The sequence below is a fragment of the Seriola lalandi genome, unplaced genomic scaffold (genome assembly GCF_002814215.2).
Source record: "Seriola lalandi dorsalis isolate HSWRI2012SDOR001 ecotype SW California unplaced genomic scaffold, Sedor1 jcf7180002054576, whole genome shotgun sequence".
Lineage (NCBI taxonomy): Eukaryota > Metazoa > Chordata > Actinopteri > Carangiformes > Carangidae > Seriola > Seriola lalandi.
In genome coordinates, this window is record NW_019525129.1 from 53,167 (window position 1) to 75,709 (window position 22,543).

The window sequence follows — 22,543 nt, forward strand, 5'->3', positions numbered from 1 at the left end:
ACACACACACACACACACACACACACACACACACACACACACACACACACACACATATCTCCATTTGTAATAACAGTTGTAGCTCAGGGCTATAGTTCGTTCTAATTCTGGGTTATGATCAGGTGTTTTGATAATTTTTAAAGCATATGGATGCTTCTCCAGACATAGATGATAATCCATTGATAAATGATCTAATAATCAACAACTAGGAAAGTAAGAACCAAGTTGATGTTTGGTTCAGGGTATAGCTGCTGATGGGGTGCAGGTCTGATTGTCCATCCTGAACTGAAGTGGAAAACATCCCAATTTACCTTGAACACAATATCATGTGATAAAAGCTTCCAGCTCTCAGCAACTTCCACCAGAATCTGGTAGGAGCCTCTCAAAACTTAAGACTGGAATTTAAATAGTGAACACTTCCTTTTACAGCCTGTTGTCACCTTCTGAATGAGAACAGGGAATGGCATCAGTTGAGGAGGGCGGTGTGTTGCTTTTTACATTTTTCTTTTTTCCCCAGAGGAACAGGAAGAGCCACTGGATGTTCAACAGGCTTTCTGTTGACTATTGTTTGATGCTTATTATGCATTTGCATTTTATTATGCATCAGTTGTTTGACAAATATAATTCCTTCACATTTGGTGAGTGCATCCACTATGGAACGATTTATTTGATTTTGAGCTGGTTTGGAAAATATGAGAGTTTTTCCTAATATAGTTAAAGGTTACAATGTATGAGAAGGGTGTAAGAGGTGTTGAGAGGTAAGAATGTAAAACATTTGTGTAAATTGATTTTTTTTTTTTTTTTTGTTGTGAAGATTTGAAGCTCTTGGGCCTAAGACACAATGCTTCAGAACACAGGCTGAAAAAGAAATCAGCTATTCCTCATTTCTTGATTCCCTGATTGAAACTTGCCAATCAGAAAAACACATAATGTAACTGTAGCAACATTTACATTACATTTACATTCACTCAAATGGGAAATGCTTTTATCCAAAGCGACTTAAAAGTGAGGCACAACACAGCAAGGTATGCGAAGCACACCCAGGATATATTTGCAAGATTTCTCTTTTCTCTTAACAGGAAAGATCCTGATTTTTATTGCATGTCTTCTATTTTCTTTTTTATACTTTAAATAACTTAAGATAACAAAGTACATTATCAACAAGGTTTCACAATAGTCACAGATTATCTTGGAATTGTTTTACTTTATTTGAACTTGATTTTGTTTCTGTTAATTTATTACATTTTTCTGTCTTCATGATTGATTTAACACTGTACTGTTGATACTTCTCATTGACCTATGCAGTTCCTTGTACTTTACCATGAGACACATCCTACCCTGAAGTTCCTTCGACTCCATGCAAAGATTTCCTCCTTACGTTACACCGATGGACCCTCAAGTGTGTCCGCCCCCCCTGAGCAGCAGCCAATCAATGCTAAGCGGCCTTGACAAATCCCCAGCCAGCACATTTAAACCTGGCCACTCACGCAACAGCAGCACTGGCTCCTCCAAACAATCAAAGCAGGTAACAAGCCTGACAAGTACAAAATCTGACTGTACCAACTTGTTTTGAGTGTGTGGAAAAAATAACGTTCATGTTGCACCCCTTGCTGCCTGTATTAATCTGTTTACTATATTTAAAGGTATTGTATTTATACTATTTTAGCCACTAACAGATTCACAGTTTTGATTATATTTTGACTTTTTTGTTCATAAAATAGCTTAAAAATTATAATAGCTGTAGCTTTGAAAACAGATGATATTATTGACCTATTTATTGTACCTTTACATTTACCAGTCATTGGAAAAGCATCAGATTTGTAAAAATTATTATATAGTTGGTCAAAATACTTTTGACCTACAATGAATGCTTTTATTTTTTTACAATTAGTATTTTTTAATCTATTTTTTTTTTTCTTTGCTTGGCACAAATGTTTTTCCATTTCATAGAATTACTTTGTTTCTCAAAACATTTCTACTCTCCGCTACTACAAAATAAACCAAAATTAGTCAAGACTAAGACTGTTGGTGTGAATGTGTTAAGGTGTTTTCTCTCTGTGTCTGACAGGCTCGTGACTGGGAGGTATTGGATGACTTGCAGCATCTGGACATGTGTTCTGTCCCTGGCTCCTCTCTGGACCTCAGTATCCCTGGGATCTGTGAGGGCTACTTGATGAAGAGGAGAAAGTACCCACTCAAAGGCTGGCACAAGGTGAGCACAACACAGATTGAACAGAATCTGAACTTTTCTGCTCCGTTTACACAGGTTTAACATAATGTAATAATATAGCAGAGATGTTCTACCTTCTAACCAGTCTTCATGATGCAACTCCAATGTCCTATGGGTAGTCTTTGTTTTCCTTGTAACACTTAACTATGATTGGTTCGTTTCAGAGATACTTCCTTTTGGAGAAAGGAATTCTAAGATATTCAAAGACGCAGCAAGATGTAAGTCATGAGCAGAAATATAGCTTCGAAGACTAGGCTGGCCCACAGTCCTAACAGATCAAGGTAAATGTGTTTGAATAGATGATGAGAGGAAATGTATAAAACATACTCTGTCATTGTGTTTAAGATTCAGAGAGGGAAGCTCCATGGGTCTCTTGACGTCAGCCTGGCTGTCATGTCCATCAACAAGAAATCCAAACGCATAGACCTGGATGCTGGAGACAACCTCTACCATCTCAAGGTAACTGATACAATGGAGTTCCCATGGTTTTTAGAACCACTGAGTTGTTAACAGGATTATTAAGTGGGAATAAGACACAAATAGTAGTCGATGGCCATTTCCAAAAATGTATTTCACAATCTAGAGGATCTAAATGAAGTTTGAAAACCAAATGTCTGGTCATTCTTTCATCTGAAGTACATAACACTTTCTCCTTGTTCCCCTGTTTTTCAGTTCATATGTATCTTCTAATTTGCTTTCTCTCTCCCTTCCTTCCTGTTAGGCAAAGAGCCACGATATCTTCTACATCTGGCTAACCAAGCTGTGTGCCCATCGTGTTTTTCGGAAAAATGAGGCAATGAGTGTCCATCATGGCGTCCTTCATGCTCTCTCCGCGGGCCAGAGTGCCCTGCCAGCCATGGCCACGCTTGCCCACAAAAACAGAGCAACAGTCAGTAGAGATTTCTGCTCAAACTGAAACAGAAATTTAAATATCTGATGTAGTAAATCAAAGGTTTTCCCCTCAAGGGTGCAGCTCTAGAGCCATCACTAATGACACACACATTTGATATAAAATGCCTTTTTCATCCCTGGTCAGTATCACTAAAATGTTAAGTAATTACAAATCCTTTCCATTTGATATAATTGTATTTATTTTCAGCCAAAATCCAAGAAGAATTAAACTATAATGAAGTTGATGTTGTCAGACACGCATATATAAAATCAGGATTTTGGCAGCAGCAAAGCAGCAGCTTGCAAGTGACTGCTGTTTAACATGTAGTCTTAATAGACCACAAAACTTGTTCGATGTCATGACAACAGAAACAGAAAAATATGTAAATCAGAACAGCTTCATTGTGAATTCAGCTGTATCAAAATACTATATATGTGAGCACAGAGAGGAGGCAAAATGTAAATAGCCTGTGACGCAGTCCAGCCATATACAAGGTTTTGACTTGTGATCCATTTTATTTTCTGTCGATCGATTAATGGACGATTCCAGCATTATTTCCAGTATTATTTCCAGTTTTGTCCACAATAACAGTTGTTTTATAGTTCAAAAGAAAAACTGAAGAAAATGAAAATTTTTCTGTCTTTAACTGTGATGTGTTTCATCCCTCAGCCTACTCACTATGCCAGCTCAACCTCAGTGTACCAACCAGAGATGGAAAGCCCCGCCCCCGCCATCACCTCCCGTCCAGAGGTGACCAGCAAGGTGTCAGCCTGGCTGCAGCAGACCCATGACATTGATGCATCCTCTAATGGTGAGAACCGCCATATTTAAATCCAGAAAATAAACGTGTGTGGGGGTGCATAGTCGCTGTGTGTGTGTGTGTGTGTGTGTGTGGGCGCCAGTGCGTGTGTTTTCTCATAAATTCTAAACTGTGACCTTTTGACCTTCTGTCTGCCAGATCTGACTCGCTGTCAGGCAGAGCTGACAGAACTGGCTCAGCTCATCCAGCGACTCCATTGGCTAGAAGGAGGCCTGCCAATCACAAACATGGACCTGGAGATGAGAATCAGCATGCAGGTGAGCGTTCTCGTGACAATTGTAAATGTCTGATTCCTCAAATATTATTTCAGTGGAAAAATAACTGGTTGAGATATTCTGTCTTCTGTTTAACCTAAGCTTTGTCTTCTTATCGCTTTAATTGAACAAGTGAACCAATGTTAATGAAATAACACTTCAGGGGAGAAATTAAGTAGATTGAACATATTGGAGGCATTAAATAGAGATAATCTGTTCATTTTTTACCACCGCTGTATGGGGAAAAAAATAGATTTAGATACTGTCATCTATACTTCAGTATACAAAAACATATTCAGCAATAGAAAACCATCTTTTATAATTTTAAGAGCTATAACTTGTTTATCTCTGTTTTAGAATCTGTCCCTGGAGAAACCCAAGAAGAAGATGGGGAAAGTGTTTGGTCACTCCAGGACTTTGTCCCGTGTAGAAGCCATGGGGGGAATGGTAGGACTGACTTTAAGTACTTTGAAGTTAAGGTTTTTTGACGTGGGTTGTATAAAGTAGTCATATATAGGCGTTGCATTTCCTGCTGTAGAGTCTAATCAGCACACTCCCAGTTAGAATAGCCGACCGGGGGCACTGGCAGAGTGGCAAAGCTATGTGTTGCTGCGCAAGGGGCCATTAGAAAAAACATGTTTAGACACTTTTAAAAACGCCCACTGAAACAATCCAATATCCATTTAAATGTACGCTTCATGTGGAATATTTAACACACCTATGGAGTGCACTGTATTACGCCGCTTTCTGATTCACTCAACTGACCTGCGGCTGCAGCGTAATACAGTGCGCTCCGTAGGTGAGCTTGTGCGTAGGAATACGGTAGTTCAGTGGTTGGAAAAATGTAGCGTCAAAGGAAAGTGCTGTTTTCAGGGAAAGATAAACTGTTGAAAATATTCTACATGAAGCATACATTTAAACGGATATTGTATTGTTTCTTTTTTTTTTAAAAACCAACCGTGATGTTGACTTTCCTAACTGGGAACGCGCTGATTAGAATCTACTGCAGGTAATGTACCGACTATTTATCTCACACAATCCCATGTCAAAAAACCCGAACTATCCCTTTAACCTTGAATGCAGTGTTGTGATTCATCATAATGTTAGTTACGTCCTTTATTCATCAAGATTCAACTTGATGAATAAAAGATGTAACTATCAGTTTGGTATCATACCATCGTCTTATCTGTCTTGTTTTCTCCAGTTCACCTCCAGCCACCTGAGTACCAATGCCTGCTCTGGTATGGAAGGGTCTGTTCAGTCTGTCCCTGACTATGTCTACTCTCAGTTGTCCAACCCTCATGGTACCTCACCTGAGACTAAGAAGCTCCACCAGGACATCTGCACTGTTTCCCAGAGGGGTATGCTGCAATTAGAAACCGAATATAATTACATATTAATAATAATTACTATCGTACCAAATTATACTACTAATTATTTAATATAGCCTACTACTATACAGCATTTAAAAGATCATAGTCTAAAGAGATATAAAATACAATGTCATATCAGATCCAAAATATGCTACAGTTACACGCTGTTGTACAAATGATGCTGTAATACTTCACATTGACTACTTCCATCATGGACCTATCCCTTCATTAGACAGCTGTAATTAGAGGAGTGTAATGCATTATTATATTATGCGGCTGTTATCATTTCACTTTCCTTACGATCATTAACTAATTATTAAAAGAAAACTATACCGTAAACTAAAGTCAAAGCACATTGAGTGACATCTGGGTGCTCCTTCACCTGTCCATTGTAGTCTGGATGTTGTCCGTAGTCGTGCACGTTGTACATACCAAAAGTTTCTACTCCAATATGTTGACACACATTCGGCTTTGGAAGCTGCCAGTGCATTGAATCTTTATTTCCCACTGTTACACACTAATTTGATTTTCTTAGAGGGTAATTGGCAGCACATTAGCAGCAACAACACACACAGAACTGTACCGTAAACTGAAGTGAAAACCACCTGCAAATTGTGATTGTTTTTACAGTTTGTAAGTGATAAATCAAACAGTTGTTACTAGTAGTTCCGTCATTAACTACTTCATCATTATATCACAATAAACTCCCTACAATCAAATCACGCACAGCAAGTTTCCAAACAAGTATTTTAAACATAATATTCAGGCCACATGTATATAATCACACCCACGTTATTTCCTGATCAATAGTGACAACAATGACTTAAAATAAGTGTAAAAACAGAATATCATTTTAACTCATCTCTAACATTTAATAATGGATCTATGTGGAAAGGCAGTTGCACAAAATACAAACTGCCTTCATATTCTTAAAAATAATTTTGAATATTTACAAAACGCTCAATGTCTAACAAAAATAATACATTGTTAAAAAATTAATGCCACTTGCAGAGCAACAATATACTACTGATGTTTGACACACTGAAAGATACCTTGACTGATTTAATCCACATTTCTCCTAGCAGATTTGTCACATTTACACTCCAGCGGAGAATACAGACTAAGAAAAGAAAAATTGTTCCAAGTTCAGCGGAGACTCAGCTTCATCACATCGCAGGTTGTATTAGTTTCAAAACTGTTGAACAAATACAGATGACTGGCGGTTTACATCATACTACCTATCAGAGCGCATATCAAGAGCCGCCACAAGTTAGTTAGTGTTAGCAGTTCCTTGTTGACTCGAAAATGAAGAAAGGTAGTGTGTGGCGTTACAGTCTGCTCGCGGGAAGAGCACCTCATAAATAAATAACAGCGCTGTCCAAACGAATACTCCTTATGAACTCAGCAAAAGTGTGGTTGGTTGTGACACGATTTGTAAACGGAATACAGCATTATGGCTGTAGAGTAGCCGCGAGAAGACAAACAGTTGAAAAAAGCGAAAGAGTAGCGGAAAGATACAAATTTATAACTTCCAGTCGGGACTTTCAAAATAAAACCAGAGCGGATGTAGGATGCAGATCGTGGTTTTGGTCACAGCTTGCGATTCCACATAAAAGGATAGTAAAATTATCTTTTGGCCAGATTGCCCATCCCTACATACACTCCTTTTTGCTTAGGTTTTACATGAAAACATGACTTTATAGAATGACCACGCTATCATCTTGGCTTTTATTTGAAAATATTTACCTTTATCTTCCTGCCACCTGACTAACTTTCTTCATTCTTCCATTCAATGAGGAAAAATGAAAAAAGGAATTTCCAAACACTAAAGTTAATGACTACCGTATTGTAGGTCAGATAATTTTTACTATTGACAATTTCCATCAAAGATGATGGCTCCCGCATACCTTGACTTTTCATGGCCATCAGCAGCATGCTAACGCTGACTAATTTGCAGCTCTGGATATGCGCTCTGATAGGTAGTATGATGCTAACTGCCAGTCATCTGTATCTGTTTAACAGTTTTGAAACAAATGCAACCTGCGTTGTGATGCTGTGCTGGAATGAAGCTGCGTCTCCGCTGAGCTTGGGATATTTTTTTCTTTTAAACCGTTCCGTGGAAGTCTCAATCTCCGCTGGAGTGTAGGACAGTAACATTAGAGCTGTGCCCATCGACACACGTGACAAATCTGCTTGGAGAAATATGGATTGAATCAGTCAAGGTAACTTTCAGTGTGTCAAACATCAGTAATATATAGTTGCTCTGCAAGTGGCATACATTTTTAAACAATGTATCATTGTTGTCAGAGGTTGGAGCGTTTTGTAAATATGCAAATTATTTTTTTTAAGAATATAAAGGCAGTTTGTATTTTGTGTAATTGCCTTTCCACATATATCCATTGTTAAATGTTAGAGATGAGTTAAAATGATATTCTGTTCATTACACTTATTTTTTAAGTCATTGAGTGATGACAATGTCTTAAAAATAAGTGTAATAAACAGAATATCATTTTATCTGAAAATAACATGGATATGATTATTTATATATATGTGACCTGAATATTACTGAAACTTGCTCTGTCTGATTTCTTGGTAGGGAATATGTTGTATTATAATAAAAATGAAGGAACTACTCAGTAACAACTGTTTGATTTATCACTTACAAGCTGTAAAAACAACCACAGTTTGATAGTGGTTTTCACTTCAGTTTACAGTAGAGTTCTGTTGTAATGTGCTGCTAATTACCCTCTAAGGAAGTGTTTTTGTGTTTGTTGTGTTGCAGTTCATTCTTCTCTCACATCCATTCACGAGGTTTTATCCTTGGAAAGAGAGAGACTGAGGGAGGCTTGGACTGGTCCGGACCTGAGACAGAACACCTCTCACCAGCTCGCCACACTGTGCAGCACACTGTCTGAAGTAACACACACACACACACACACACACACACACACACACACAAAGCCAAGAGCTGCTGCCAAAAGCATTAATTCTAAATCACAACATGACAAGTCTATCTCTCTTTACCTCTTTGTTCACTTCTTCACCACCATCTCTTACTTTTCCTCCTGGAATCCCAGAGCTAGAACAACATAAAACACAATTTTGCACAAAAATTTAAGTATCGACCTGCAAAATACAATGTAGGCCAAGCCCTCAGTGTCTGTTGGTGAGGGCTGAGTGAAACTGTTGAACAGGTTTGGGCTGTTTCTAGACAAGACGGGCCTAAGTTATCACAGGTGCAACCTGAAGGACAACACCTTAAGTCTTTCATTCCCTCTTTCCACATACACAATGACACAAATAACAGGATCGTTGTCACTCACTGAAACTGAGCAGTTGCATCCGTGGTGGGGCTTGTTTATTCTTGCTGTCAAACTGACGGTGCTCAGTAACCCTTCTTGTTTGGTGTTGCATGAGGTTTTTCTTTGGCTGCCTGCCCTGTTTTCTGTCTGTGCTGCATGTTACTGTACGTTTGAACAAAGGGGACATGAGTTGATGTAACTTCTCATTGTGAGCGATGCACTCAACAGTCAACAAGTCAGTTCATTCCTGCTCTCTTCTCTGCATGGAGAACACATCAGGGGTTGTTGGATGCAGCTTTATCCTCTGACCCTGCTAACAGTCAAGAATAGAGTGACACAATGATCATCACTATGCGTTGTGTGAATGCTATGGAGTCTGCATGATATTCTGATCATGTATTTTTGCTCTTCTGTGCTTCCTCTTCTTGTGTCCTGCATGGCTGTGTATGTGTGTGCATATCCATGCATGTGTATAGCTTGACATACAGTCACGTCTGACCAAAGTCCATTCACTTTCCCTGTCCTCTGACTCTACTGAGGGATCCTTCTGCACTGTCCGTCCGGACCAGGTGTGTACTGTGTTGTGTGTGTGAACGTCAGTTTGACTTTTTGTGTATGACAATTTCATGATCTTGCTGTTGATCTGTTTTGCATGTCTCATCATATGTGTCTCCACATGCCTGTTAGCTACGGATCTGTCTCCACTTCTTACCTTTGTACCTTATTTGTTTCTTTCAAGCAAAGACTTTAGTTTGAACCACCAATCCTTTTCTCCTCTTTGCTGTCCCTTTTCTTCTCTGGTGCCTTGTAGAGGACACCATCTATGGGCCGTCACAGTCATCGTGCGCCATCAGTGGCAGAGTCCATGGCAGAGTATTTTGATGCCAGTGAGGTGATCGTATGCGAGAGCTCGTCAGAGGCCGATCCTTCGGATGAGTCAGGCCTCAGTGACATCACCACCACCAGCACCTCAGAGCCAGAAGAGGGACATAGTGAGTGTTTACCTCGCAGCCGGTTATCTGTAGCAGTCAGACCATCCTGCCCAATCACACTCCAACACTTTCTGACCAACTCGACAGTAGATAAAGTTTAAATGGAATGAATGACTGACTCTGTCCTCTCCTCCTCCTCCAGCCACTGCTACCCTCAACTACAGAGCCAGCCTGAACAGCGCTCCTGACAAACTCAACTCAGTACCCACTGATACTGGTAACACCACCACTAGTGTTGACTCATTCATGTTGTGAATGAGTGCAGTGATGTCTGCTGTGTACTGCATACTATATACTGTGACATGACTTTAAGAACAGGATTCACATAGCTCACAGAACTATACTGAGACTTGGAGCTCTTCATGCACATCATATATAGTGTTATTGACCTGTAGTCTTATGTTGTAATAAATTAATATGAACTATTTTGGGTGATGTCTGCAGATCGGAGTTGCAAACAACACTTATTGTGCACAGACCCACTTTTTTTGATCAGCTTTTTCAGTCTATTTGTGTTCATGTCAGAAATGCTGCTGCCCCAGCAAACTGCAGCAAAAAAGGCATACACAAATGACCAAATGAGCAGTTGACGGCAGATTTTACTTTCAGAACCTATTTATTGGCTGGCCAGTTGAAAATGGCTTTTATCCCTACCATTGAACTTTTACAATATATATCTCAGCCATATACAAAAGAAAAATAAATACCTTTGGTTTGTGAAAAATAAATGTTACTTCAACTCTAACCAGTTGAAAATGTAAAAAGTAAAAAATAAATGCAGTCAGCAGTTAATACATAATGACGTGTAGATATTAGCTTAATGCTGTCAATTAGTCTACCCAAGTTAGCGTCACTGAGTTGGCTAATAATTCTACCTTTTCTCCGGTAATTCGCTGCCTTATTCCTCACGACTACACTTCTTTGACTCTGACCTGGTGCCTGAGGTGATGTCACTTTCAAGGCCGCGCGAGTAATTAACTCCAATAGGATCCCCCAACCAAGTGCACTGATGTCATATTGGACATTAAAGTTTATTGTTAAACTGTAAAATATCCTGCTTTCATTACATACCGTTTTCACAAGTGTGTGTATAGTGTTGGTATATATATATATATATATATATATCGGCCAATATATCCATATCAGAATTTTTTTACTCCCTAATATCACCCTCGGCCCCAAAAATCCAATATCGGTCGGGCTCTATTTAATTCCATATCTGGTACACTTTAGAGCCAGGAGTTCTACCTTTGTGTGCATTATTTTCTCTGTCGTCAGACAAAAAACAACAATGTAGAATTAATGTCTTTAATCAATCGACAACCCCCTCCCCCCCCCCAACTAATATACTGCAAAATGCTAGTACATAGCAAATAAAAAAAATATATATATAATAAAATATACTGACATGCTATGAGGACTTGCTGCCAGTGCATCATTTGAATAATAATTATATTTGAAGATGTTTAAGTTTCTTTCAGTTATGCTGTTGGTGTTTCTGTGATCCAGGTCGTCGGACTGCTCTCCCTGCACCAGGAACAGACAACAGCCACATTGGGATCATGACCATCCTGTACAACAACATTGGCAAGGACCTGTCCAGAGTGTCTATGCCAGTCGCTCTGAATGAGCCGGTATCTTTGCTGCAGAGACTCAGTGAAGAGCTGGAGTACTCTGACTTGCTAGACATTGCCAACCACATTGACGATCCATTTGAGAGAATGGTGAGTTTGGTTTACTAAAATCACTAACTAGCTGAAGCTGAGATACAGCTTAGCTCAGTGCTAACCTTAGCATGATTGACATGATATTTATTTTTTAATGTGTATGTTGCTAGGTTTATGTGGCAGCATTCTCCATCTCTGGCTATGCCTGGGCTTCTTGGAGGTATCGCTACAAACCCTTCAACCCTGTTCTAGGAGAAACATATGAGAGTCACAGAGAAGACAGAGACTTCTATTACATTAGCGAGCAGGTAACCAGCAGAAAAAGATATACAAATATGTCAACATCTGGGTTTAGAACAAACTGTAATTCCGTGTTGCATGTTGTGTTTTCAGGTCTGCCATCACCCGCCCATCTCTGCCTGCTATGCTGAATCAGAGAACTTCACTTTCTGGCAAGGTAGGATCAGTGTATTCACTGATTAGTGCTGGATCCAGCTGTACTGTATGAGTACAGTTAAACATAACGCTCCATTTGTTTCTGTTGGTTTGTCTGCTCTCAGATCAGAGATGGAAGAACAAGTTTTGGGGGAAATCAGTGGAGATCATCTCTTCTGGACTGGTCAATGTTACTCTGCCCAAGTGAGCCACTGCTTTTCCTTTAACAACACCAGTCACAAAGTACAACAGATAACAGCCGGTTCTACACCTCTAGTATAACTACTAACATAAAGTTTAAGTACAACAATGTAGTAGTATGCCTGCTCATACAATACTCTAATAAGCTCTACTATATTGTGAACTGTTAAGTGGTGTGGAGGTCACCAGTGTAAGGTTTTTCATATTTTCATATCAATATTCTTTATACATGAAAAAAGCAGGCAGACTTCTGAGGAATTTCACTGATAAAAATCTAGCTCATGTCCAAATTACCAGTCAATTTATTTCTATTGCTAAAGCTAAACTTTTATATTGAGAAACTTTATAGTAGGTGTCAGTTCTTCAACGTTCTAAAACAGTAGCCTACACAGACAAGTTGCGCTGTGCAGCCACTGGCAGCTAGTGTTGTAGAGTGGCGAAGAAGATTTGATTTCTGGTAAGTAGCCTAACGTTAGCTGTTGGCCGATGTCACAGTGGACCACGGTCCAGGTCCAGACCTAGAGGCTGTCCTGTCCCCGACCTATAACCTATAAATTGCTGAGAATTACTTACTTAGTGTTTCTGTTTGAAATGATGCAGCTTTTCTCACCTTATGGCGCTGGTAACATAATGCTACTCAGCCAATCATTGTGACTCAGTGAGTGAGAAACACATACAAATGGTGAGATGAAATGAGAGATGAAGTTAGCGAAATAAGTTGGTGAGCCTCAGCATATGATGGCTCCCAGTAGTAGGCAACGACAGTTTTAAATTCTTTTTATGTATGTTTTCATATATGAAAAGACCCAAAATTAACACTAATTGGATTACTGGATTAATATAAACAAATTAAAACAAACCACAAAAAAGTGGTTGATCACTGTAACCAAGTGGTTTCTACTGTAATAAAATATTCTATAACAGTCATGTATTTGTTCATGTTTTACAAAGGGTTTAACCTGAGCCATACAACAATGGCAATCATACCACACCCATACAGGGTTAGTAGTATACAGCTGTAAAAAAATTTTGTGACTCATCGGTATCAGCTGATATACAAGTTCAGGCATCTTTATCAGAATCTGTGAGGAAAAATGGTATAACATCTAGATACTTGTATCCATATGTAAGATATGTAAATATCTTTTGTGTAAGGTGAACATTTTGTCCGGTTGACGTAATATTAAGGTATCTTTTTAGTGGAGCTTTTGGAGACTTGTGGCTGTTTTTGGCTTAGTCACTTCTCTCACATTAAAAGCTGTTGCACACGCTACAGACTGGTAGATGAAGTTATAAGGTGAATTTCAGTCTGACGTCTCGTAATAAGACTGACTGACTTTATTTGAATGATAAAATGAAAAAGACAAAAAACAAGAAAGCATCTTCTTCCCTGTGTTTAAGCCCTCACTAATTTCACTGTGATAAATATGGATGCATGTCCAGAGTGTGGAGATGCATCAGAACGCCTCTGAAAACAGGCAACAATACACAAAATGATTCAATGATCCTTATGAGGTCAAACATTATTGCACTGTTTTGTGTGTAGGTATGGTGATCACTATGAGTGGAACAAGGCAGTGACATGTATCCACAATGTACTGAGTCAGCAGCGGTGGTTGGAGCACTATGGTGAGGTGGTCATCAGAAACACAAACAGCAACATTTGCACCTGCAAGATCACCTTTGTCAAGGTGAGGACATAAAGAAAAACACACACACACTGTTGATGTGCTCCCTCCCTTACAAGTCAAAATAATGCAAATGGACTTTTCATCTGTCCCTTTCTCTCCTCTTTACCACTGTTTCCTCCTTATTCTAGTCTCGCTACTGGTCCTCAGATAACAGTAAGAACGAGGTGCAAGGTGTGGTTCTGGACCAGGCTGGAGAGGTGGTCCATCGCTTCGGAGGCCTCTGGCATGAAGGCATCTTCTGTGACACCCTCTCTACACCAAAGTGCATCTGGAAGCCCAGTAAGTGGCATTCCAATTGCCCAAATCTTTTTTTTTTTTTTTTTTTTTTAATTATTTTAACATATCTCCACATTGTCCAGTGTTGTAGTTCTTGACATGCACAATGTTTCCTGTTTAGACGTGCAGCCTGATGATCACTTCCAGTTCTACGGCTTTTCACATTATGCCAGAGAACTAAACGAACTGACACCTGACCTGAGGGCCGTTCTTCCTCCTACAGACACACGCTTCAGACCAGACCAGAGGTACAGACAAGAGTTTGATTTATTTAAACTAGTCACAGTGCAATGTAGATCGGGGCAATAAACCCAGAAAGTATCAAAACCGAAATTTAGAACCTCTCATCAATTTATTCTCGTTCATGTTGGTGAGTTCGGTTAATACTTTCTCCAATTTGTTGGTTGCATGGCCCAGAGTGATTGTTAATGAATTAGAATCAAGGTAAACCATAATAAATTGATTTGTCATATCACCCAGCCCCAGCACAGAGCCTGTTCAGAGCTTGTTGATAATGTTCCTGTCAGTCAGTTTAGTTGGGGAGGAACGGGTTCTGTTTACAAATTAACATTCTGTCACGTCACTGATTACATCAGTTTATTTGAGGTTAGGATCTTGACAACTGCTCATCCAAAACACTTCAGAGTGGACACTGCATTTCCTTGTGTCCTCAGAAATACATAAATACACTCGCCAAGTTTGAATCGATTTGGGCGTCGTGTAGCTCAGTGGGTTAAGCAGGCGCCCCATATGTAGAGGCTACAGTCCTCGCTGCAGCTGGCCCCGGTTTGACTCCCACATCGGACAGTCCTTTGCTGCGTGTCATTACCCCTCTCTCTGCCTCCCCATTTCCTGTCTCTCTACTGTCCTGTCCATTAAAGGCACAAAAAGCCCAAAAAAATAAAAGTTTGAATCGATTTGAAGGAAAAAAAAAGGACAGATTTCTGGAGCTATTAGTTGGATTGATTGTCCTACTGCCCCATCTTTCATGTTGCCCAGTTGTTAAATTCCTGTTCCTCTTCTCTCCATCAGGCTTCTGGAGGAGGGGAAGGTAACAGAGGCAGATAAAAAGAAAGACGAGGTGGAGGAGAAGCAGAGGGAGAGGAGGAAGGAGATGGCCAAGAGAGGAGAGGAGCACATTCCAAGGTTCTTCAGGTGAGAAGTTGTGCTTTTGAGCATTTGTTTAAAGATGACCTGAGACCTCTCAACATGTTAAGAGTCTTATATGAATCTTTCAGAAAGATTTAGGTAAACAAAAAATAAGTAGTAAGTAAAAAATATTTTGATGTTAATTGGAGACACTCCAAATTTTGTTTATTTATACTATATACTATAGTGCGACAGTGAGTATGTAGTTGTATGTTGCACAGAATTAGTATGCATTTGATTTGGGACAGAACTTATCTTTTGGCTAGCCACAGTAATGACAAGAAACATAATAACTCCATACAATGCGCTTCGGTTTGTGAACAGATCATATACATGTGATGTGCTAATTTATTTCAAGATGCTAGACTAACTCTTTCTCCTTGTTTCCAGTTTTTGTGCTAAGCTAACTGGCTTCATACCATATCACTATACAGATATGAGTGAAACTATTCCTTTTAAAATGTTTATTTTTGAAATAAACAATTTTGCAGGAGGTGTAGTGAATGTTTTTCTTTGTGTTCTCAGGAAAGCTGTGGATGAGGCCGGCAGAGAGGTGTGGCTGTACAATGGAACCTACTGGAAGCTCCGCAAAGACCCAGGTTTCTCCAACATACAAAACCTGGAGCTGTATTAAAGTACTGTACCTCACTTCATGGTGAGGCTGGATGAAACCAGCCAGGTGCTAAACACATGCTAACATGATATTGATGAATAATGCTCTCCTCTATTAGTAAAAAGATTTGTTGTACTCATTAGTCCACTAATCTATGCTGTAGAGGAGAGGGACGTTTAAAAGCATACATGAACCTTTTGCTGTGTGTTTGTGCCACATAGAGGTGAAGTGCCCCTGTGGAACAGATAAAGACTGCTCTAGATTAAGCCGAATGTCTTTCCAGCCTTTTCCCTACCCCTAGCAATAATGGAGACATTAGATATAATTATTCATGATTCAGTATCTATCTATTCATGATTCAGTATCTATCTATAACAGCCCTGGAGAAAATTGTGGGTAAAAATCTTCAAGTATTTCTGTCAAGACTGAGACCTCTCTGCATGTAAAGTGTCTTATCTGTATCTTGGGAAAATGTCAGGTTATATCTTATACCTTTGCTAGTTTTAACATGTCTATATAATTATTAGTAGTCGGACTCATTTTTATTACAGTTGTGATGAGTTTGGAAATGAAGTGTCAGAAGCTTGCTTCCTGCAGAGCTAATTCTGATACTTTTGTGGTGTATTATAGGTGAACTGGTGCTGTCCTGCTTCTTTTCTCAGTGGGTCTTAATGTATAAACTCATGTTGATTTGTAAAGTCTGTGTGTATTTTATTTCATGATGTTTAGTTGTGGCACATTGGTGACGCATTGGTTTCTTAAAGTATCCTTACGCTGGACAAATACAACTGACAGATGAGGACGTTTTTATGCTCTGTTGATGCAGTGAAGTATTTTTATTGATGTTTCAACAATTTATTTTAATGAGGAAAAAAGACTACTGTTTATTCCTGGTCAAATGTTTTTCTTTGGTTTTGTTTCAAATAAAGGGTTCTATAATCAACACTGTTTCTTGTTGAACCTTGGTCCAAATACTTCATGTCCAGAAGGTCAGAGGTAAATGAAAAGTTCAATGCAGTTGTAGTAAAGACCTATTATAAGTGATTTATAATTGTAATGGCACATAAGGACATTTTGCTTATGCGTGACACAGTTTGTGATTTTGTATCTGTGAAAGGTTCGATACAGATACACTTTACACTTTACTGCTAAATTAAGTATTTTATAGGCTACTGTTGTGATGATTAATCTACAACTGAGTGTGACAAAGTGGCGGTCATAAAGTAATGAAATTTTGTTGCCGAACAACGCCACCTGGGGAATTTCACCCCAGGAAATAATCACAAACCTTTATAAAGGGAGGCTAAAGGCTCCACAAGTTCGAAATCACCATGGGGCAAGAGACAGTGTTCACAATACAAACTTTTATTAAACAGTGATTACTAAAAAAAAGTCCCATATATGCTGTCTATAGCACTTAATGTTAGATACAGAGGCCAAAGGGGAAGGGGAATGGACAGTGCTGGGTTACCTCGGCAGCCCCAAACCAATGAGGGAGGGGGAAGCTAAGATAACACCCGTGACACTGCACACACACAAACGGAAAACTTAAAGAACCACCACCAGGGATTGGGTCGCCGCCCGGAGCCCACAGCAGAATGATCTGAAAAAAGTTTAATAGCTGATTGTCTTGTGAACATTTTAAAGTTTGAATGAAGTCTGTAGCTGAAAGTATACTGAAGTAGTTGAAACTCAAAGAGGCTGAAGCTTCCAAGGATTTCAACATTCTCTCCATTCATTTCAATGGTAAAAAGAAATCGCAGATAAATATTAATATTTAAAAAAAATATGAATAGTAGAAAAAAGTTGCATACATCAGAACAACCTGAACGTTTTGATAGTTGGATGGTTTTTGTACAAAAAAGTATGAAGGAGTGGTTAGAGACCGTAGAAAGGTGGAGGAAGTCAGAATAACTAGAAAACGCATTTCCTGCTTAAAATGCATGTGAATGCTAAGAGCTGAATGAGATCCCTGAAGCAATGCTGAAGAAGCTGAAGCCATGGCTGAACATTAAAAGCAGAATTTGTAGGCTGGAGTTTGAATGGCATAAAATGGTTGAAAAAGACCTGAATTGTTGATGAAAAGCACGAAACTCGACAGAAATGTACAAAATGTACAAAACAGAAAAATATCTAACTTTACTAAGTTTTCTAAATGTTAAACTGGAGGAGCTGCAGTCCATAAACTGCAAAAGCAGAGAATTGAAACATATTGTTGAAACAGTTGAAAGCCAAATTATTTACTGGAAAAGGTAGAAGTAGGAATAAAATTCCTTAAAAAAGTGAAGAAGTACTGATGATGAAAGATGAACTGCATCCTAAACAGAAACTTAAATTTAAGATATCAATAAGCTGAATAATTGCTTAATATTCGGAAATGTTGTGAACACTTTAAAGTTTGAATGAAGCCTGTAGCTGAAAAAAGCGTATTATTTCAAAAGTGAATGAATAATATCAAAAAGTTGAAGGCAAGGATACATCTCCTGAAGAAGCTAAAAGTTTTGATAGTTTAATTGTTTATATAGCACAAAGTATGCAGGAGTAGTTAACGACCGAAGGAAAGTAAAAGGATGATCATTATACCATCAGTGGAGCGGGTTAAATTCAATATGTCTGCTGCTGTATTTACTGTCTGAACTGGTATCTCCCAGTATGATATGTAAACAGCTTTCTGTCTGTGTGTGTGTGTGTGTGTGTTCTCTGTTTGTGTGGGTGTGTCTGTTTGTATCTGTGTGTGTGTTTGAGTGCCTGTCAGTGTGCCTCTCTGCTTGTCTGTATTTATGTGTTTCTGTGTCAGTTAGGATGACAAACTGAAATTAGCTGCCGAGTGCTTCCTGATTACAACTGGACTAAAACATATTTCCAGTGAAAACAGTTTAGAAGTGTGTAAATAATTTTAAGACTTCTGCTGCTTAGCTGTGCAGCAGTGCTATGCTGTGCTGGGAGAGGTTAGGCCCAGTCAGTTAACGTTACCCAGTCCTGTGTTGTTGTAAAGTCCAGTGAGTTGGCAGGCTTCCTGGTGGAGTGATGTCCTGCCTGGGTGTGTTGCTTCCGCTGTTATCTCCTTTGTTCTCCTCACAGAGTTAACTGTTCCATGCTAACTCTGCTTTGACTACCATTGCTTGGAAAATCAGCTGACCTTGTGTTGTAGATGCTAATTCTGAAGAGAACTTGGTTTACTCTCAGTTAATCCGAAGCAGGTCGCAGTTGTTGAGGAGAAGAGTGTTTGCAGGCTGCTGTGAGCAGGTGGGCAAGAGAGCTGGTTTCTCAGGTACCAGAGCTGACCTGGGCTGGGGCCTTGTTGCCCTTTGAAGAGCCGATAGGGGAGAGAAGGAGCTGCTCTCCAGAGCAAGCCGAGAAAAGAAGAGAGGGAGAAGAAAGAATGAACAGAGAAGGAGATCTGGTTTTGTTTGGTGACACCCTGGGGGGTCACATGTCACACACTGACTGGTAAGTTAGGTCCCTGCAGGAGGGTCATCCCCAGGTGTGAACAGTGAGGAACCGTGTGGAGGTGAGTTCCTTTGTCTGTGGAGCAAAGAAACATCTGGTCTCTTGAATGAGTCCCAACAGAGTGTATATAAAATGTTTGCAACAGTAAAAGAGGAGAGAGAGAGACAGAGTGTGTAAATTTTTTTTTTCAGTTTATTTCCTGTCCATTCTAACCGATTGTGTGTGTTGTACTCTGTAAAACATGGACAAATGACCACACAGTGATTTGGTGTTTCCTTGACCAGAGCTTTACTAGGAGTCAGTCAAATAAAATACATGACAGCAACTCTGCTGAACTCGAACACATTTGCACATACTGTATTGCATGTTCACATCCCAAATTAATGAACTAAACAAGATAACTGTGCTACAAACGTAAACAATGAAGACGCTTGACGTATCCTATTTATACAAGATGGCGGCAGCCTTGCTTGCCCACCTCCACCTTCAACTACTCCGAAAAACATAGTTTCATCCTACTCAAACATCACACAACTCCCCTCCTGACAGTCAACATGTCCCACAAAAACGGAACAATGTCATTGCTCGTCCCTTCAACCACATACCTGTAAAGCATTGACAAATGACCACACAGTGATTTGGTGTTTCCTTGACCAGAGCTTTACTAGGAGTGAGGAAAACACCGCGAACAATCTCCTGTCTGTGGGCGTAGACCCAACCAATCGATCCCCGATACCGCCAGATCCTGACCCACTCTGCCTTTAAATGAATTATTCCTTTTAACTATGAGCTTTTAAACTCAAGTGCACTTTTAACCTCTTCAGAATAATATCATCTTTTTTAACCTATTACACACTCCACTACAAAATTAGATGTCGTCCCGACATCATTACATCTTGAGGGTGATTGTAATGCACTTACAGTCTCTATCTGTCTTTCACAGCCCAAATCTGCTTCATGCCTAATATCCCTGCATAAGTAAGGGTTGGTAAAGTTGGGATGGGTTTGTCCACATTGTCACTGGCTGAGTTTGACTATATAGTCATAACTGATACTGATAAAACACCTCATTTGCTTGTGCTGTGCCATAGTAGGCTGGAGTCCCAAGTTGGTCATAGGTGAACACTTTCGGGGCCCTTCTTTTTCTCCTCGGCCGCTGGTCCCCTGGTCCCTTCTCATCAACACCCTTGCGGTATGTTGAGTGTTGGGAGGGTGGGACCTCCTCTTCCTCAGGCATGTCAGCTGGTCGTTCATCACAGTTATGATCATCATTCTCTTGTGGTTCAAGAGCATCCTGATTTTGGGGCTCATTCACCTCGCATATTCCCTCAAGTTCTGACACAGTGTTAGTCACCTGTGTCTCAGGCTCACGGCTTTCTGGCCAGTCAACATGCAAAGTGTCTCTTTCTCCACCAGGATGTGTTAAGGGCTCAATGAAGAATCCATATTCCTCCTGTTCATCCTCCTCTCCTATGTCTGTGCCTGCAGGGGGGGTTACTGGTGTGTTTTTCTTAACTTTAGACTTCGGCTGGAGGTCCACTTCCAAAGGTGAGTTATCACATGGTAATAACAGGTTGCGATGCAGCACTCTCGATCGTCCCCTCCCCTTCTCAGGTTTAACCTCATATACTGGGATTCCCTCACCCATTTGACGGACTACCACATGCACACCATCTTCCCAGTGGCTGCGGAGTTTCCCAGTGCCCCCTCTGGGTGTCAAATTCCTGACAAGAACACGATCGCCTGAATACAGGATAGAACTTCTTACTTTCCCATCATAGTTTCGCTTGCTCCTCTCTGTCGCTTTTCTTGTGTTCTCTTGTACTATGTCATAGGCTTGCTGTATTTCCTGTTTCCATCTCTCCACATATGTCTTGTGATCTGTGTTCTTACTCTCAGGGGTGTGGCAAAACATAAGGTCAATGGGTAGCCGTGGTGACCTCCCGAACAGTAAGTGGAATGGTGAGAAACCTGTCACTTCAGATCTGGTGCAGTTGTATGCATATGTGAGTTTATTCAGTGATGTCTTCCAGTTTGATTTATCTTTTTCAGTGAGTGTCTTGAGCATTTGTAGGAGTGTGCGCCACCTGACCATTCCCTTGCAGGTGGTAAGGTGTCGCTCTGGAACCTGACACTCCACAGTTCCTCTTTAGCTGGGCAAAAAGTTGGTTCTCGAACTCACCACCTTGATCGCGGTGAATCCGAGCTGGGAGTCCAAACTTTAAGACATAGTCATTGAAAATCCGATCTGCCACCGCCTTCGCTGATTTTGAGGTGGTCGGGTATGCCTGGGCGAAGCGAGTAAAATGATCAACAATGACCAAAATATATTCATACCCACCCGGGCACTTGTCCAGATGAAGAAAGTCAATTGACACAAGTTCAAAAGGCTGTGTGGTGACAATATTGACCAGTGGGGCCCTTGTTTCTCTTGAAGGTGTCTTTTGTTTGAGACAGGTGCATGCTCTGGTGACATAATGTTCAATATCTTTCTGCATATAGGGCCAAAAGAATCTGTCTCTAATCAATGATGTTGTACGATCGATGCCCTGGTGGCCCATCTCATCATGCAACTGTTTCAGGACTGTGGCCTTGTGTTTTTCAGGCAGGACTAACTGAATGTTATTCGCTGTCTGCCGGCGGAGGATGCCGCTCTCATCTAGGTGGAGTTTCTCCCAGCCCTGGAGAAGGCATCTACTCTGATCTGACAGGGCTCTTATTTCTTGTCCTGCTGGTTTTTTGTCTGTGATTTTGAACTGCATTATTGGGCCAATATGCGGATCATCATGCTGTGCTTGCCGGATATCTGCTGTTGAAAGTGGCTCTAAGCTGTCTGTGCAGTCCACAGCACACAACACAGGTGATGTACTCATTGTGCAGGCCCAGGGTGAGAAATCTTGGATATGAATGGCTTGGATTGCTGCCGCCACACAATCAGATGAGAGTTCTTCTGTGCATTGATTCATTATTGTTTCTATGTCAACAGGCATTCTGGACAGACTGTCCGCATCAACATTTTCTCTGCCTGGACGGTACCGGATAGTGAAGTGAAAATCTGCAAGTTCCGCCACCCACCTGAATCCAGTGGCGTTGAGCTTGGCGCTTGAAAGAACATACGTCAGGGGGTTATTGTCACTGAATACGGGGAATGTCGGGGCATAATACAAATAGTCTCAAAATTTTTCTGTGACTGCCCAC

At 40.2% G+C, this 22,543-nt stretch overlaps 1 protein-coding gene across 3 annotated transcripts in view; it reads left to right on the plus strand.

Moving 5' to 3' along the window:
* Positions 1-16,838, plus strand: part of LOC111663412 (oxysterol-binding protein-related protein 7-like) — a 29,697-nt gene extending 12,859 nt beyond the window's left edge. For 2 of the 3 annotated variants that reach the window (XM_023417579.2, XM_023417580.2), the window contains exons 2-23: positions 1,306-1,525; positions 2,069-2,212; positions 2,395-2,448; positions 2,576-2,689; positions 2,952-3,119; positions 3,792-3,933; positions 4,081-4,199; positions 4,554-4,643; positions 5,401-5,557; positions 8,352-8,485; positions 9,348-9,440; positions 9,683-9,863; positions 10,006-10,080; positions 11,373-11,587; positions 11,701-11,838; positions 11,924-11,987; positions 12,091-12,169; positions 13,713-13,857; positions 13,986-14,136; positions 14,255-14,381; positions 15,166-15,288; positions 15,808-16,838. In XM_023417579.2, coding sequence (XP_023273347.1) covers positions 1,358-1,525; positions 2,069-2,212; positions 2,395-2,448; positions 2,576-2,689; positions 2,952-3,119; positions 3,792-3,933; positions 4,081-4,199; positions 4,554-4,643; positions 5,401-5,557; positions 8,352-8,485; positions 9,348-9,440; positions 9,683-9,863; positions 10,006-10,080; positions 11,373-11,587; positions 11,701-11,838; positions 11,924-11,987; positions 12,091-12,169; positions 13,713-13,857; positions 13,986-14,136; positions 14,255-14,381; positions 15,166-15,288; positions 15,808-15,916 — 2,790 coding nt within the window. In that variant the 5' untranslated portion in view covers positions 1,306-1,357 and the 3' untranslated portion in view covers positions 15,917-16,838. The remainder of the gene's footprint in view (positions 1-1,305; positions 1,526-2,068; positions 2,213-2,394; positions 2,449-2,575; positions 2,690-2,951; positions 3,120-3,791; positions 3,934-4,080; positions 4,200-4,553; positions 4,644-5,400; positions 5,558-8,351; positions 8,486-9,347; positions 9,441-9,682; positions 9,864-10,005; positions 10,081-11,372; positions 11,588-11,700; positions 11,839-11,923; positions 11,988-12,090; positions 12,170-13,712; positions 13,858-13,985; positions 14,137-14,254; positions 14,382-15,165; positions 15,289-15,807) is intronic. The other variant, XM_087176983.1, reaches the window with a different exon arrangement.
* The last annotated feature ends 5,705 nt before the right edge of the window (positions 16,839-22,543 follow it).